The sequence below is a fragment of the Chelmon rostratus genome, chromosome 15 (genome assembly GCF_017976325.1).
Source record: "Chelmon rostratus isolate fCheRos1 chromosome 15, fCheRos1.pri, whole genome shotgun sequence".
In the NCBI taxonomy this organism is placed as follows: domain Eukaryota; kingdom Metazoa; phylum Chordata; class Actinopteri; order Chaetodontiformes; family Chaetodontidae; genus Chelmon; species Chelmon rostratus.
This window is the reverse complement of record NC_055672.1, coordinates 3,784,438-3,796,816: the sequence shown is the minus strand read 5'-3', so window position 1 is coordinate 3,796,816 and position 12,379 is coordinate 3,784,438. Positions and strand designations below refer to the sequence as shown.

Here is a 12,379-nt window from a genome sequence, read left to right as displayed (position 1 = left end):
AAGTAAACAGGTAAACAAGGTAGTATAACAATCCCACACTAAGCAGTATGTTGCTGCCTGCTGGGGGACTAAAGAATATCATTTTGTCAATTATTTGAACGGACTGATAATTTGATTCTGATGGGATTATGGATGCAAATTATAAATTGTGTTATTATAACTATCTGCCTCAGATATGAATGCTGCTGTTCCACGTTAAATTCTGTTTTAGTGTGGAAAGTGATGACATTTGCATGTGTAACTTGTTTTTCTGCTGAGTTGGGAACTAAATAAGATAACTACACCTCCAAATTGGATTAGCTCAGTGGGTTTGACTGGATAACGTGTGGACAGGTCATTTAAATCTGTGACAGACTACATAATGAGAATGAACCCTCACAGCTCTGGATCTGTCCCACTTTGTTCATTTCACAGTGACTGCTCTCAGGATAAACAACTGGAACAGGTTTTCTGGGTTCATGCGTAGTTTGACCTCACAGCCACTAGGTGGCAGCAGACGGCCACTCACCTCCTGAACGTTGTTTTTGGAGAAAACCTCTGGGAAGCGCAGTGCTCTCACCTCCGTCAGCGTCTGGAAGAAAGGATGTAAACACCTGTGAGTGGAGCTGTGCTAATCGCTAATCAGGCCCTTTGTTAGCGAGACAAAGACGGTCGATTGCGCTCAAGGCCGAAGAAAATCTAACATTTAAACTGTCGATAATGATTATTCAAATGATGATAGTGATTATTTATCACAGTTTTCCCAACACAGTTTTCAAAATATACAAAATTTAAAAGGGCAGACAGAAAGATACACCCCTCATTACAAAGTCTCTCTCTTCTCCATGTTAAATACATTTTAGCAGCAGGGATTCAAACTGAAGCCAAAAATGAAATCATATCATTTCCTTTTTAAATATCAGTGGTGACCCGTCGGCTTTGGAAATGACGTGAAAATCTTAATTGCTTCTGACTTTTTAATAGTTCAGGTTGGATAAATATCGCTAACAAAATCTCAAAATGCTTGTGTATAATCTTGCCTTTATGTATACGTCATGTTCTCTGCTTTGCCTTTTGTCTTCACTGAATTTGTTTTGATCTCATGCTTCACAAACTGATCTGTAACTTCCCCTGCAAACAAACCTGCATTACAAACAGGAAAATACAAACACTGACGACACTGACTACACTAATCAAGTGCTTGGCAGCCTTAAATGCTGAGCTACAGGCTAATGTGTTGCTGTCTAATAATCCTACTGGGAATTAAATAACAGGAGAGGGAAAATAGTGAACTTCAGACGTGCTTGTGTGTTTGCTGACTCACCCTCACTCTCTCCATCTGGGTCCTGAAAGGATACAGCAGCTCAAACAGGATCAGACCCAGAGAGTAAATGTCCACTTTGTGAGAGTACGAGTTTCCGGAGAGCTGTCAGGACAGAAAGGAAAGGATGGAAAGTGAGAAATACGGTGCTGATTAACTCCACATATCCAATCACAGGTTGTGTTTATTAAAAATGAAAATCATATCTGCAAATGTCCACGCGTGTGCTCACCTGCTCTGGGCTCATGTAGAGCTTGGTGCCGACCTGGCCTGTGTGTCGGGTCAGGAGCGGGGCGGGCGTCAGGGCGCTCGGCTCGTCCTCGTCCTCCTCCTGGTCCATGGCCGTCACCAGGCCGAAGTCTCCCACTTTCACCACGTCATCCATAGTGAAGAAGATGTTGGAGGGCTGGGGGACCGATGGGGACAGTTTATGTGACGTGCTGCATTTAAAATAGCTGCAACGGCTGCAGAGCTCCTACAGCGACGTCCAGTACAAGTCTGTCTACTTTACACAGTACTAAGAGTTTGACTGAGTGGAGGAGCTTTGTGGCTGTTGCCTTGTGGTCTTCCCCTTGTTCATGATTTCTTGTGATCATCATTCGCTCTCAGATATTTGCCAAAACTGGTCAGATGCTTCAGCTGTGGTTTCAAATTCGTTGCAGATGTGGCTGAAGTTCTGACTTGTTTTTTTCAGACCCAGTGGGCACAATTTGCATAAAAATGTGAGATTTTTCCCACAGGAATCTGATTTGTTCAGAAAACTCCTTCATACATCCATGGCTGCGTCTGAATTTGCTAGTTGCACGAGCCACGGCGGCATGTGAGCGAACGTCCACATTCATTAATAGATACCGTTCACCATGGGTGCGTTCATGTCCAACACTGGTAACATGTACCAAACATTAAACACATGAAGGCAGAGAGCATTACTAATGCATGGACATGTTGATGCTATCAGCTAATGTTGGACTTCACACACACAAATCACAACATATACAGTGATCAAACCAAAAACAGGCAGATTTGCACTTTGCGAGGAATATTTCTGTCACATCTGTCTTTACACCAGGCACTTGCTTTCTGTTGTCCCAGTGAGAGATTTAAGATAAAAAGGAGGAGTATTTTTTCAGAAAAACACTCTTGCAGCTTTAATTTTCCATTCTATGAAATGAAAAGGAGATGTTAAAGAAAACTGAGCCTGGTTAACATTCTGAACTGGAGCTGCAGTTTGTTTTACATTTGAACTTCAACGGGAAATAAACGGGAAGGATTGCTTTAGCTTGCTGCTCATACAGTACACTTTTGCCTGTGTGGTGGATAGTGTGTGGTGTGTCCGTTCACCTTGAGGTCCCTGTGCATGAGCCCCTTGCCGTGCAAGAAATCCACAGCCTCTGCAATCTGGAGGAAGATATGCAGACACTTGTTGTGCTCCCTCTGCTCCGGGAGGCAGCGCTGAGCCATCCAGTCCTTCAGGTTCTCTTTCCGACAGAGCTGCATCTGGATGTACAGATACACCTGAGGACAGGCGGAGAAGGTTCAACACATTAGGTTTTACATTTGAAACTGGAAACTAGTATTTCATTTCAGAGAAAAAGATGGAAAAAAAAGGTAAATCTCAGGTGTCTGCATTCAATTAGAACTATAAATGGCTCCGGCTTTATTTTACATCTGCAGCTTTTATTTTCCGTACATAGTTTTTTTGTTATGCTCTCATGTAATTTCTTATACTCAAAATACAAAATCTTGGTTTAGCTAAATTACACAACAGATGTCCACACCAGCAGGTATTAAAATGCACCTTTAAACTTGGAAAAAACATTTTACTTGAGTTGGAGAAGACAAAAACTTGCACACCTGCACCTTTAACAACAGACCTGTCGGCACAACAGTCAGGACTGATATCAACAACAAAGGGACAAAATCAACCTCGGCAAGGTGAAACAAGATGGCAACACCAGCTAATCACAGCTGACTGATTGTCAAGTGAATGATTGACTGACCTTGGGAGACTGGGAGACCCGCAGGGTCGGAGGAGTCGTGGGGAGAGCCAGGCTGAGTGACGTTGGCCGGGGAGGAGAGGAAGAGGAAGCGGGGACGGAATCGTGTCTTCTATTGTGCGAGGAAGACGAGCTGTTCTTCTCCGTCAGCGTGCCTGGACTGGCTGCACTAGAAGCCGAGTCCGCATCTGCATCGGCATCACGGTCGCAGCCCGAGTCCTCGAACACGATGTCGAAGGAGGAAGAGGTGCAGTCGCTGGGACCACGTGGAGGACAGAGCTCGAAGGAGTGGGGGGTGTCCGAGGCGTCGGGGTCGGCCTGGCTGTCCCTCTCAGACATCAGGCTGTCGTGGCCCAGCAGCGGGTGGAAGGACAGGTCTCCCATGTCAACACTAAAACCTTCAGCACCACTGGCGCTGCTGGAGAGCAGAGCCCGTGCATCAACACTGGCCTCCAGAGCGTCTTGTTCGGGCCCAGAGACCGGGGACACCGAACTGGACACTGGAACTTTAACTGACAGCGCCTCCATGTGGTCAGGGAAGCTCACTGGCCAATCGGTGGCACTGAAAGAGAAAGGAAGGTCGTTTCTAACAGGCTTACTGGTACAATACACAGTTTATACTGAATATATATATACTCCATATATTTACTACTACCTGCTTACACCTGCACACATCACAGTATACTTATATTTATTTTACTACCTGTTTACAAGCTGTTTAACCATCACAACAGTATATACATTATATTTATGTGCACTAAACAGACTTCTTACCTGTTATCCTTAAGCATATACTTTGCTACATTATGACAAAACCTGTTTATTTCACACATATTTTTGTCCTTTTTAAACTTCTGCACTATTTTATGTTTTTGATCCTTTTATAAAAATCATATGAGCATTGTTGGAGGGCGCCTAATGCTAATGACTGCTTCACTGTAATGGTTGCGCAGAACATAAAACTTGAAACAATCAAATAACTACTGTGTAAATTTTACCTGTGATTTTTCAAGATACTGTGCAAATGTGCAATAAAACAGTTATGACAGAACAGTTTATAAAATACTTAAAATAGTAAAAAGTAAGCAAACTAAAGCAAGAGGACATGTTTAATTCAGGGTGCAGCAATGCTTACAGATCATTTTATTTTGCGTGAACACAGTGAAGCACAACATTTACTGGGTACCAGTAAAGTGTCTGCATGGTGCTACTTTCAGGTCTAATCTGCCCAAGCATACTAACACGCAGGAGTAAACACGCCAGACTTTCTGCAAACACACTTGTGTAAATATGCATTTTTCTTCCCCTTTTAAAAATCTGCCTTCATCAACCAGTGAAGTGAGGCGAATGATCTGAAGTCTGTGCTGTAAATAAATGTCACACTTTCTCCTGAGGGGAGGTTAAACGTCTTTGCACGGATGCCGTCCCTTGACAACAGACCCCTGGCAGCGGCATGATCGGCATGCTCGGCCTGCTGAGCTGTACAGGATAACAGGTTTACAAGCCCCGGCTCACCTGGTGTCTTTCAGCCACCTCTGGTCCATCTCCTCCTGCCAGCCCTCGGGGGGGCTCTCCTGCCAAGCGTTGAAGTAGCGGATAATCCCTGGGTGCTCCAGCTTGGCCAGGGCCTTCACCTCTCGCATCACCTTCTCACGGGCCAGCTCTCTGAATGATGTAAAAGTGGGCGTTACAGTTCAGGACAACCGCTTCTGCTATGACAGTTATTTTTCTATCAGCTGGGTCCAAAATGTTTAGGATTTAAGACACAATCTCTGTGAAGATTTTGCTGTTCATTAGACTTTTAGTAACACATTATGTTAAGGTACACATTTTTACCATTAATTAGTTGTTTATTAGCATGCCTATTAGTAGCATATTTACATTATAACATTAAGTTGTTGTACATCAATTATGATCTTAATAACCTGACCATTAATAACTCTGACCTCCACAATAAGGCATTAATAAGTGCCAATATAAAAAGCCAAAATGCTACTAATGTACATGCTAATAAACAACTAGTTAATGGTGAACATGTGTACCTTGATATAAAGTGTTCCCTGACTTTTTTTGGGCTTAGTATTCTTTGTCATACCCTCAATTCCTTGTTGCCTGAATGCAGGTATAACTGCTCCATGACCAAAATCTGGAATCAGGCTGTTTTCCATCACACTAACTGACTGTAATGACATTCACACCAGCCCAGTCTTAATACACCAAGGGTTCAATAAATGCTTCAACAAAAACATGGGCATGAAAATAATTAACAGACTTGTTTGTTATGTACTGCGTGATGCACTTGTCAACAACAGGGCTGAAATGATAATGCATGCGCGGCTGCTGCTGCTTAACTCTCACTTTCCACTTTGGTGCATAATATTTATGCCAAAATGTCAGTTATGCCTCTACGTGGTTTTCTGTGTTTGGAAATCATAAGTAGGTTGCCGCTTACATAACTCAGTTCAACAGCTTTAAAGAAAACAGAGATAAAGGAAGAGCTAATAGCCTCCAGCGAGGAAGTCTGTGGTGTGACCAGCGAGAGGCGCTACCTGCTGGGCAGACGGATTCTTTTGATGGCGTAGTTGCAGTCGTCCACTTTGTTGCGGGCTTCAAACACAACGCCGAACCCCCCGCGGCCAAGGCACTGCACTGGCTCAAAGTCAGTCAGGTACCTGGGGAGAAGACACTTTGGTTGTCATTATGCAAAGAAGAATTACACTTAACACGCTCAGTGGTAGAGAGGAGCTGTGTGTTATCGCCTACATGCCTGACAATTTCAAAAGACCAGGGATCATAAAATTCACTGAGGTCAGGGAGGCTTTTACAGCAGCAAAAGGTGATTAACAGGAGAGGAGTCAAATCCCCGTCAAGGCTGGCTGTGGCTGCTGAGCTGGCAGGTAACCAATTTACAACTAAAAAATATTACGAATTCAAGCTGATGGTGCTGTAAGGAAAAGGCTTTGCTGTCGCTAAGCTAAGACGGACTCCGGTTAGAGGTCAAGACAAACGTTTGCAAAAGATTATCTTTTTTGTGTAAATTAACATCTCTTGGAAGATGATTGTAGGAATGACATGGCCTATTTCAAAGTTTATGTAATATAAATATTGTGGTAAAAATTCAAGCACAGCTCTAGTGCAAGCATTTCAATCACTCAACATCTTCAGATATATCACGTGTCACATGATTTTTCCCCATGTTTATCAAGCTTCATAAACCATCATTTGAAAATTTTCTGTTATTCTACACAGAATAAAATAAATATATTCACTTAGTTTGCCTCATGGTGAGATACCACTAAACTCTCTTCTACCAGTGGCAGGGACAGGTGAAAGATACCTGAAGATTTACATTAACTTTTTGTTACAAACATTTCAAAACAGAAGAAAAAAATGATACAATTTCATTCATATCATATTAAAAAAGTTGTCGCACAGCTAATGCCATGACAACACATGGTTGACGGTTACACAACACGGTATCCGGGTCGGGGCTTTTCAAGAGGTCAGCAGTCAGAAAAGTTGTGACCAGCGGAGTGATGGAAAGATCTGACATGTAAAGAGAGCTGAGGAGATACTGGTACATCTCAGCCCTCAGCACAGTCTGACAGGACTGAATCCGAGCCGACCAACAAAGCTAAATTCAGACCGAACACCACTCGGCCGACAGTTTACCGGACAGATATCCACCCTCGTGTGATCTGGCTCTCTCATCCCTGCATGAAAACAAGACAAGAAGCTGCCTGTTTGGAAAGTGACGCCTGTCAGTGAGGTCAGACCTGCAGGTTGTTTTTTCTCTCTCCATATCAGAGTATGTCCCATTGTTTGCTTGTCCATGAGAACCTTAAATATGAGCTAATTTAACGAAGAAAGCTAGAGAATACATTTCACATATTAGTGTATTTAATTGTATTCATCATCAGTAAATGGCCAACTATTATTCAACTCAATATAAACGAAATAGTTTAAACTGATAAGCATCTGTGTGCATTTTTGCATGTTTAAAAAAAAAAAATAACGTCCTTTGACTGCTTGGGAATTGCTGTTCTACACCCAGTCAAAGCATCCCTGCCCAGGCTCCTTGTGGGGGTCAAATGGGGGGGTCTTATGTGTGGGCACATGTGACTCAGGATTGCTTCCTGATCTCTAGCTCCTTCCTGAGGATCCTGACTCACGCCCGCCTCAGCTGCTGCAACAGCCACCAGATTTATTTAGGGAAACTTCTTTGGCAAAAGCAATGTGCTTGGATTGCAGAGCAGCTTTAAAGGAAATGGGCGGGTGGGGTGTTCGTTATTTGAGGGTGGATCAGAAGAGGAGAATGTGCAATTTATGACAACGGGAGAAAAGAAATCTGCAGTTTAATCAGATTCTTGCTTGTATTGGGGAGAGGGGTAGAGCCATATTATTCATCTAACAAACGTTAACATGCAACCTCCATCGATCAGACTGCAGGAGGTCGGTGGCAGCCCATATATTATGGCTACTGATCATATTTGGGTTGTCCAAAATAACGAGAAGAACTTGTGACAATGTGCTGACAGTGATGTAAAGTGACACTCCAACCCCGTGGCAGATGCTGCTGGGCAGGGTGGGGTCTGCGGGGGACAAGGTCATTTTCATTTGATGGAAAACAGCTGAGTTATCCAATCATGCACTACTACGACTCCTATCTCCCATCTCTGCCTTGTCCTATCGAGGCAGGCTGGAAGACCGGTGGTCACCATGGTAACAGTGCCGAATCTGTAGCTACACCTTGAAAGAGTGAGACTCGCGCTTGACTTTCGAGTGTGAGGATAACAATCCCCAGCACGGTAGTGGTGTTAGGGTGAAGTTCTCCCGAGTCATGACAGAAATCATTTACACGGAGTATGTTCTGCCTCAGCTTCGCAGTGTGTTAATGAAGTACCTGGACACATATTCGCTGGACCGGGTCTCCATAGCAACCGGCTCTTTGGATTCCACAACCTCAAGGTCGAACTTGGAGTCTGTCTGGCACTGTGTCTCTGACTCTTTCCGTTGCTTTGAGGGACAGAAGGAGGACAGCAAAGAGACATTGAGGAAATTATAAATGTTGAATAGCTTTGGATTTAAAAAAACAACAACATTCACTTCTGTGGCATGCTGGGAATGTTTGAAACAAAAAGCTGAAGACAAGGTGTATCAGCATGTATTGAACGAGACATTCCTACAAAAATCAATGCGCTTTTGTTCAGGGTTCCTTCAGCTTTTTAAGAGTAAAATTCAAGGACATTCAAGGTACCTGAACCAAAAAATTCCAAACTCTCAAAGCCTTTCATCATCCTAAACTGCTACAACAAATGAAACTGTGAAAAACAAATTTTAAAATTATTTAATTGTTGGTCATTTCAACACCAGGAAACGGTAAAATTAAGCGTTTTCTAAAGTTTGTATGAAGCCTTTATGTTAGAAGAACTTCGCAGAACCACCTACATATGTTCCTTTAACAGAGAATTTACAGTGTCAACCCCTATTTTGAAATGAACTTTCTTAAACTCAATTTAAAACATGGACATGAGGAAATATTTCCTGATGGGGTCATAAATGAGTGATGAAGCAGAGCTGAGAAAATCAAAGTCTTCATCAAGCTGTTTTTCATACTGCAGTTCTTGCATGCAATGTTTAAATTAACACTGTGTGACAGGAATAACCAGCAGCAGGCACTGGCTCTATATCCTTGCTGCAGGCAGAGTCTGTGGTCTTACCCTCACATAGGCCACAGGGGCAGGGGGGTGGAAGAACTTGCGGACGATGTAGGTGGTGGCAACAATGCAGAAGATGATGGTGCCGAGGATCTCCTTCCACCAGGGCAGCAGCAGCACGGGGTCCTTTCTCCTGCGACTCTCACCTCCCGCCCCATTTCCCTTTATTAGGCTTATGGCACTGTCACGCCTCTCCCGGTAGCGCTTGTTGTAGGGGAAGTAGTAGCCGTTGTCTGCAGGGAGGAAGAGCAGCGATTTTGTCCCTCACAACCAATTCACTTTTCTCTGCTGCACACTTCATTGTAGGCTTTTACAGCATATGTTCAGTACCAGCTTCTTACCATACGGATACTGAAGGATGGACAGGGCTCCATTGCTGTATTCTTCATGGGAGAACTTGTCATTATTCAGACACTTGTCAAATTCGTCAGAGCCGACCAGGGCTGGAGTCCGAGATGGAGAATCTGTGTACATAGTCAAAGATAACATATCTGAGTAGAAAGCAAGATCAACAGAGTAGGAATAACAATCACAGGATACTGAAACATTAAAAGACATGAAGACAAAGCTCTGAGCAACTGGGGAGAAGCCCAAAAGTGGGGCAAACGATTAATCAAATATTATCGAAATCGCAATATGGAAAACAGGATAAATCACAGGATCAATGTAAAATGTGTCAGAACATACTACAGGTGGTGCTACAGAGACGCCCTGCCCTATTCTACAAAAGTCATGTCTCTCCATAAGGAACATGCTTGTTTTTGGCACAGACTTGAATGAAACGCAAAAATGAGAATTCCAACTAAAACAGTGACTCACATCGCAACAGCTGTCAAAATAATCCCGATATGATTTTCTTTGGTATACCAATCAGCCCCACCCAAAAAGCTACTCATTACTTCAAATGTGTCTTGAAAACCAGATACAGCATCACTTGGTCAGCGCTCACACCAAAGGTTTCCTTCACAAAAAGCTGCCTTTGTGATGTAACACAGCACCCGGTGACTAAGGAGACGTGGACTTACGGATTAGAGGCTTCCATTTGACAGTGGGTAGTGGAATTATGTCCTTTTCTGATCCGATAGCTTTGGAAGGGAACTTTTCAGTGATCCTCACGGAGGACTGGAGGTAGAGCTGTCCCTGGAACATCCCTGATAAACCAACGGCAAAGGAGTTATACGTGTCGTGGAATCACTGGTATCTCAAAGACGAAACTGCAACTGAACACAAGCGTGCAGCGTGGGGATCTCTGCATGTCTGTGAATTTACCGAGGTAAACGCTAGACTCTGCAGCTCCTCTGGCCTTATTTGGTTCGCCGTCATCCTCCTCCTCTTCAGTTTCCGACTGGTTGCTGTAGGCGTTGTCGTCAAACAGGGCGATTGGCGTGACTTTACCCCCGCCCACCAGCCAAGCCGAAGCGATGGGTGTGCAGAACTGCACGACACAGGTCACACACAATGAGTTGATGTACTTTTTTAATCTCCATAGTGAGGGCCACAAACTCAAATAAACCACTGCAAACACGCTCCGTGTAAATGACACTAAATTACTGGTGAAAACGGGTTTTTCTGGCACTTTGTGAGGTCTCACCTGACGTTCCCAGACCAGCTGTCCATCAGGCTTGGTACTGAAGGCCATCACCTTCCAATCAGGAACAGACACTTTGATGACGAGGTCCAGATGCTGGTTCTGATTTTGTTGGTTCTCCGTCTCCTTTCTGTCCTTTGGTTCATCAGTAATGATCCGCTGACTCTCCCTCCAGGCGTCGCCAACTTCTCCCTCCAGGAAGTTCATTCCAGACTGCATCTCAGGAACGAGCTTCAGCTCAAAGTTTCCAACACTGAAGTTCCACCTAGTAACGAGAGTGATAACACAAGACTGAAAAACTCCTTCAACTGTAATTTTGTACCTGATTATCACAATTAGGGCTCAACCTGTATGTCAAAAAGGATTAAGAAGTTATCACATTCTGTTTTATTTGTGTTTTAAACAGCGTCTCAACTGTTTTAGAATCAGGGTTGTAAAAACGCTGACAGAAAGTCAATCGAGTGCCTGCGACGCTTTCTGAAATACCTCACAAGATACAGTCGCTGCTCCATGACTCACGATGACTGACAACGACAGACTGATTGACCGATAAATGAATAAACAAAACGCACTTCTCCATCCCTGATCGGGGTCTGATGGCTCGCACGGTCTTCTGAGTCCTCTGCAGCAGGAGCATGTCTTCGGTCTCCAGCTCTTCCTCCCCCCAGCGACTGCAGCCCACCGCAGAGCAGATGTATCGCAGCTGGGGCGAGCAACATCAGGGGAAATTGCAAACAGGGTTATTCTACTGTGTTAATGTGGTGACAACAAGTTGGTCACGCCTCTCTGAAAAACATTTGGTATGATTACTTTAAGTCACTCTCTAGGTAAAAAGGAAATATGTCACTTCATTCTTTAAAAACATACTCCAAGCTTTAACTGTGACTTCACTGACCTTGCCACTGTAGGCCCCCAGGCCATAAGTAGTGAGGGATTTGCCCCCGACCAGGACGGTGTCCTCTCCGATTCGGTAGGACGACTCCAGCAGGGACTCCACACTGAAAGGCACTGCCTCCATACTCTCCCTGTCCCGGTTCCACTGAAACAAGGCACCGTCCAGTGAAGGGATGACCATCTTATTGCCAAACACCTGCAGAGACAAACCAGTTGATGTTAATGAGTTAAAGAGACTTTGTGTCTTGGTTATTACATAGTATGGGAATGTGCATGGAGGGGCCAAACCATGGAAGGCCCATGAATCTGGTTAGCTAGCTTTGTGGCACTTGTCCAGTTTCCATGTGCTCAGCTACAGATGGTCTTATTAATCTGAGGAGGCAAAGCTTCTGTTTGAGTATAACCTGTTGTTGTGAATCTTCTGCTCCATAAACACAGTTATCAAATTGCAGAGATGCTTATGATACTTAATTTGACAGGTTGCCACTTGATGTTAGACAGCTGGTAGCTTATCCTCGCTAACGTTACGTTCACTTTGTGCTGTGATATCTTAACTTGATTTGCCAGTGTAGCAGTTTAACGTAATGTTATGTCATGTTTTTGCTCTGCTAGATTATCTTTAATTATTTACCTGTAGCCTTTCATGGATTAATGTTAGCAGATGTTTGGAAACTAGCGGGCCAAGAATTGCAATGCAGACGACGCTGTGCCACACCTGGACTGAAGGTGGCTAAAGCGGTCTGAACAAGCCGCTGACACTCAGAACCGTATGTGCGGTACTGTTGCCACTGCTGAAGAAACTACATGACATCATTCTGACATTCTGCTTCAATGTCACTAAACAAAAGACCTGACACCAAATTTTATTACTTCTGTCTGATGC

At 43.9% G+C, this 12,379-nt stretch overlaps 1 protein-coding gene across 1 annotated transcript in view; it reads right to left on the bottom strand.

Annotated features, from left to right (window-relative positions):
* Window positions 1–12,379, bottom strand: part of eif2ak3 (eukaryotic translation initiation factor 2-alpha kinase 3) — a 33,426-nt gene that overhangs the window by 3,186 nt on the left and 17,861 nt on the right. The window contains exons 3-17 of the mRNA XM_041954491.1: window positions 11,498–11,692; window positions 11,175–11,305; window positions 10,606–10,867; window positions 10,284–10,449; window positions 10,040–10,165; window positions 9,356–9,478; window positions 9,018–9,247; window positions 8,201–8,313; window positions 5,847–5,969; window positions 4,813–4,962; window positions 3,301–3,859; window positions 2,642–2,815; window positions 1,533–1,706; window positions 1,304–1,405; window positions 509–571 (exon numbers count right to left, since the gene is read on the bottom strand). Of these exons, the coding sequence (XP_041810425.1) occupies window positions 509–571; window positions 1,304–1,405; window positions 1,533–1,706; window positions 2,642–2,815; window positions 3,301–3,859; window positions 4,813–4,962; window positions 5,847–5,969; window positions 8,201–8,313; window positions 9,018–9,247; window positions 9,356–9,478; window positions 10,040–10,165; window positions 10,284–10,449; window positions 10,606–10,867; window positions 11,175–11,305; window positions 11,498–11,692 (2,691 nt within the window). The remainder of the gene's footprint in view (window positions 1–508; window positions 572–1,303; window positions 1,406–1,532; window positions 1,707–2,641; window positions 2,816–3,300; window positions 3,860–4,812; window positions 4,963–5,846; window positions 5,970–8,200; window positions 8,314–9,017; window positions 9,248–9,355; window positions 9,479–10,039; window positions 10,166–10,283; window positions 10,450–10,605; window positions 10,868–11,174; window positions 11,306–11,497; window positions 11,693–12,379) is intronic.